Source organism: Montipora foliosa, chromosome 7, assembly GCF_036669935.1.
Source record: "Montipora foliosa isolate CH-2021 chromosome 7, ASM3666993v2, whole genome shotgun sequence".
Taxonomy (NCBI): Eukaryota; Metazoa; Cnidaria; class Anthozoa; order Scleractinia; family Acroporidae; genus Montipora; species Montipora foliosa.
The window spans coordinates 14,884,104-14,889,103 of NC_090875.1; the positions used below are offsets into that span (position 1 = coordinate 14,884,104).

The window sequence follows — 5,000 nt, forward strand, 5'->3', positions numbered from 1 at the left end:
GGGGTGGTCTCAATGTTCCATTTAATTTGTCCAAGATTGTAGCTGTTGTCTGTCATTCATGCATGTTTTCCCCTGCATAACTCAACTGTGAGATGTGCCACCTTAGTTCCACTGGAACCTCTAACCTTAATAACCCTGGCAAATTGAGACACAGCTAATTTACCAATAGAAACGTTTCTCAGGTACATCTTTAATAACGTTTACCTAGGCTGGTGTAAGCATTGATCATGCTGATAATTATTATTCATCTTGACATTTTATTTCTCTTTTTGCTCTTGTTGGTCTCCATTAGGCTCCACTACAGAGTTTTCTATACCCTTTATTTGTACGAGAACGCTTTCCAGGCGACCTGTGCTACCATAAATGCTGTTTTTGATCAGAATTTTAGCGGACAGCAGTCTATCATGAAATACAGGTACAATGTTCACTGTCCCTTTGTAGGAAAGGCAGCGTTGCCAAATCGTTAGAGTGCCGGAGTTACAATCCCGAGTTTCTGGGTTCAAGTCTCATTCTGACCACTACCGCTTTAGCTGAAGTTCTTCTGTGGTATTCCCAGTTCAACTTCCTTGCTGCGATGGTAAAAATAATTAATTGCGAACTTGCCTACCAGTTGTGATTTCAATACGTCATTGGCTCGTCTTAAGTCGCTATTAAATCATGTGAGATAACATCAGGAATCAAGGCGAAGCTCAGTTGCGTATTGAAATCGAGCTCTTAAGTGGTCAACGAAGCATTGTCCGCTCAAAATTAAATTATTACGACGAACTTCGTAAAGTGGATGATTGAAAACTTTTAACTGTTGCTAAAAAGGACGTTTTAACGTGACCGAGTGAAAACATTATTGCAGTGAGCCAATTGCTGCCATCGGTCGAATGGAGTGTTTTCACTCACGTGATCAGTAACCTTGTTTTTTCACGGAAACAAAAGAAAACGTTTGCATGACAATAGAGCCCAATTCCCGGAGGATTAGTTGGGTATACCAACATGGCCGCCGTGCCATTGTTTTGGTACACCAAGATGGCCGCCGTGACGTCACGTGAAAACAATCTATTCGATACCTGTTGTAGACCGAATGCATAAATGGCCGCCAGAAAATAATCTTTTGTTAATGTGGTAAGTAGACTCACTAGTCTCGTTTGCATGGGCAAAATACAAAAGAAATGTTGTTTGAGAGCGAGGCTGCCATTTATGCATTCGGGCTATTTTGTTTAACCCTTTTGCCTGGCATTAAAACGGTGTAAAACCTATGTGTGATTCCTAGGAGGGTTAAAGGGGTTAGGGCCTTTAGGCCCTAACGTCACTGGCTGTGAAAGACATCTTGCTGACGTTGCATGTATGAACATGTTCAAATGTTGTTCCACAGTTATAAACATTAAACAATGTTGCCTTCAGTTCAAATTTTCAGCATTTTTCCCGATAGTGATCAAAGTATTCTTCATTCTAATGCGATGACTTTCAACTTTCTCAAATTATTATTTTTTAAACAGCCGATCTCTTTTTTTTTCTCAAGATCACTTAATGACAAGCTTCAACTAACACATGAGCAAGTGCGAATTATTAAACATGACCTGCAAAATGGAGAGATCATCAAGATCATGGCCTTTGCAGGTGTGTTCAGCAGAAATTGAACTTACTGTAACATTCCATGAGCGTTTTTAAAGAGGATGGTTCATCTACATTTCATCCCTCTAACGAAAAATGAAAATATGAAAAAGAATCTAGGCTTTGGTGAGCTTCTTGAAGCAAGGCTAGGAGCACATTTTTTCGTATCATAATTGTCTTAACACAAAGAGGCACTTTTTAAAGAATCGCTTCTCGCTCTATCTTTGTGCAAATTCATTCTGGCACAAATGATGATCCAAGATGGCAATCAGCACATGGCATCATAGAAGCAGGACCCTGACGTAATACTTCCAGGGAGAGAAAAATGACTGGAGATGTTTAAACAAGAACAAGACACGGACACAATGGCATTAAGAGCGTTTTTCATTGCACATTGACTAAGCTCTGTATTTGTCCATGGTGATCGCCGAGTGCTTAAATGAGGTACCACGCCTTTAATAGCGCGCCTTTTATGTCTCGGAGTGAAAACCGATTTGTTAATTAGAATCCCTGCCAGTTTATACAGGAGACTAGTACTCCCCGTAGACAGCCCTGCTGTAATCATTGCTTGTCATGGAACTTTCAGAGGCAATAGGACCTCATTACAGTACCTTTCTTCTCAATCTTGGGAAGTTGTGAAAAGATTGTGGCTAGAATTTCCACTTCGCGCGAGTGGCATGACTCGTGCCATGCTTTGATGCCAATGTGAGAAGTTTATCGACCAAATCAACCAAAAACGGTTTCTTTTCCGAAAGAACACGCAAAAATAATTTACTGTATACCCTATCAGAACTTGTCATTTACGCTCTTATGTTATTCAGGGCCCGGTTGTTCGAAAGCCGATTAACTTAATCCTGGATTAGCGTAAACTTTTGTTTCATGTTTTCCACTTTTTGGTGAAAGTTCCTTTTGCTTAAGTTTGTTTTTCAAGATTGACTTCCCCTAATGTAAGTTTTGCCGAATATCAGCGTTGAACGGCATTTGGGAGCAGAGAAATAAACTCCGTGGTAAATTTTTAATCTGGGATTAGAGTTAATCGGCTTTCGAACAACCGGGCCCAGGTGTAAACCCAGCAGACCGAAAACGGTCACTGTGACTTCGTCTGCCACTTGGTGGGATGATCCGTGGTCATTTTTAGGGTTGTACATCGGGATGTTTTATTTTGTGTGGTTCTAGGAACTGGGAAGACAACCACTTTGGTGGAGTACACAAAGATGCGGCCCATGGAAAAATTTCTGAATGTTGCGTACAACAAGTAAGTGGAGCAAGTGAATAAATAATGATGATGATGATGATGGTAACAATAAGATTACATGTTTACATAGCGTATATCCAAAGGCTCTCTACGTGTTAAGCACTCAATTATTATAAACTTCAGTAAAAAGAAAATGGACTTAAACATTTCCAAATTGTGACAGACAAGATGTTATGTCAATCGGCAGTCAATTTGTGGATGACGACAAAGAAACAAAACGCGTCTTTTCATTGGGTAACTTGGTCCCAGAGGTTTTTCTTGAGCCGCGAGCGTAGAAGACGAGTCGTGAAGCGGCGAGAAGAGAAAAACCTCTGGTTACCTTAGACTTGATTCTCACTTCGATGCAGACACCAGCTGTCAAACGCGTCAAATTGATAATTGCAAAGGGGACCAATGGCAACTTAGTTATCACGCGTCCCCTCGGTATTACCAATCAAACGAACCAATGATATTGATTTGCGTGTTTGTAAAAATATCAACGAATCCGAGCCTGAGGGTCAGATCCTGACCTTGGCGTCTGCATAAAAGTGAGATTCAATTCCAAGGATTTTTCTCTTCTCGCCGCTTCGCGACTCGTTTTCACCGCCTCGCGGCTCTCTCGCGGAGAGTCATTACGCTTACGGCAAACGGGAAATGTCAGGCTGACATTTGCTGTTTGCCAAAAATCGAACACTTTCTTGATTTCAGCTCATTTTTTGCATCTTCTGTATTCAATAAATTAAGTCGAGATATTGAGATATTGTAGAAGGGTAATGAGTAAATAGCGTGTCAAAGTTTTAGGGCTGTGCGATATTCCAAACTCAAGTTATTCGGTAAAGGGTACCACTCAAAATGATAGTGTTTAGTATGTCGTACCGGAAAAAATATAGGCCACCTCGGAAAATACCATAATACTCTTTGTTCCCTCCCCCCCTCCCCACCGTTTTGCGAAAGCATTGTTTCCAGTTGTAAGTCACAAGAGAAAACAAAAAAAAACAATCCTTATTCAAAATTTGGAGGGGTAAACAAAGAGTATTATATTATTTTTCGACTCGGCCGATACGGGTGTATCTCGTTGTTCTTGGTATGAATTTCACTCACTTACCGTTTCAGATCAATCCAGGAACAGGCTGTCACCTTGTTCCCACAAAATGTTGAGTCACGGACCATTCATTCCCTGGCTTACAAGGGCGTTGGTTTCCGGTGAGCCATGGAGGACTGTATTGTTTTGTTTTGATTTCTCTCATTGTTCGACAAGAACTGTTGCTCGTGAGTAAACCTCCCGCTTAGGGTTTGGATTCTGATACAAGGGACCTTGAGATCTGCGATGGCGAAGTCGACAGAAACTTCTCATCCGAATATAACTTCATTTAATTGTCGTATGTCTTTCGTGACTGTACCATCTCCTTCACGTCGTACACTGTGGGCGAAGTATCCTAAAAGTAAATTGGTACGAGCGGTTTTACAGTTAAAATATAGAATGAAAGGCTCGTATTTGTACACTCATGTCATCGTCAAAAGCTTAAAAGTTGTGATTTAACGTCGTTGCTGTGCATAGTACGGCAAACTTATGTGTTCATCGCGCAGAATGCCTATTGTTCTCCGGATATTTACTTCCAGAGCAATAAAAATTATAGGTCAGTAAAATTAGCGGCAAAGAATGACTCAAATGGTTCTCATTGGTGAAATATTACGCGCTCTTTCTCCCTTGGGGAATTCTGCTTTACTCATTAAAATGCGTGCAGCACGTGCAGCACGATTATTTTTCGTCTTTTTAACCAATGATATTCTTGTTTTGTGGCGTTCCCGTTGAGACTGCGTTGTAGATTTTAAAGTCCCTCCTCTTTACACCACACAGCCCCCTGTTTTATTTTCAAAGTTGTGCCGTTCAAGCCCCACACACATTAAACAAAGAACTTTGCTGGTCTCAGTGTCATACAAAGTGCAAGGTTGCTTTTATTTGGGAAAGTGAGAATCAGTACAGATTGCAAAATCCTAAAAAGATTTTGCGTTTGTTTATATGAAAATCGGAAATAGACTTTGGGTATAAAGAATCAAGACTTGCGGCATATTCTGATGTGTCCACGATTACACGAGACTTGCTGTACACCATACCACAGATCGACCAACCGAGTGAGCGCTAACCGAATCTATGTAAAAATGT

At 40.8% G+C, this 5,000-nt stretch overlaps 1 protein-coding gene across 1 annotated transcript in view; it reads left to right on the forward strand.

Moving 5' to 3' along the window:
- LOC138010766 (F-box DNA helicase 1-like) overlaps positions 1–5,000 on the forward strand; it is a 42,544-nt gene that overhangs the window by 10,312 nt on the left and 27,232 nt on the right. The window contains exons 5-8 of the mRNA XM_068857744.1: positions 293–415; positions 1,511–1,608; positions 2,779–2,857; positions 3,950–4,039. Coding sequence (XP_068713845.1) covers positions 293–415; positions 1,511–1,608; positions 2,779–2,857; positions 3,950–4,039 — 390 coding nt within the window. The remainder of the gene's footprint in view (positions 1–292; positions 416–1,510; positions 1,609–2,778; positions 2,858–3,949; positions 4,040–5,000) is intronic.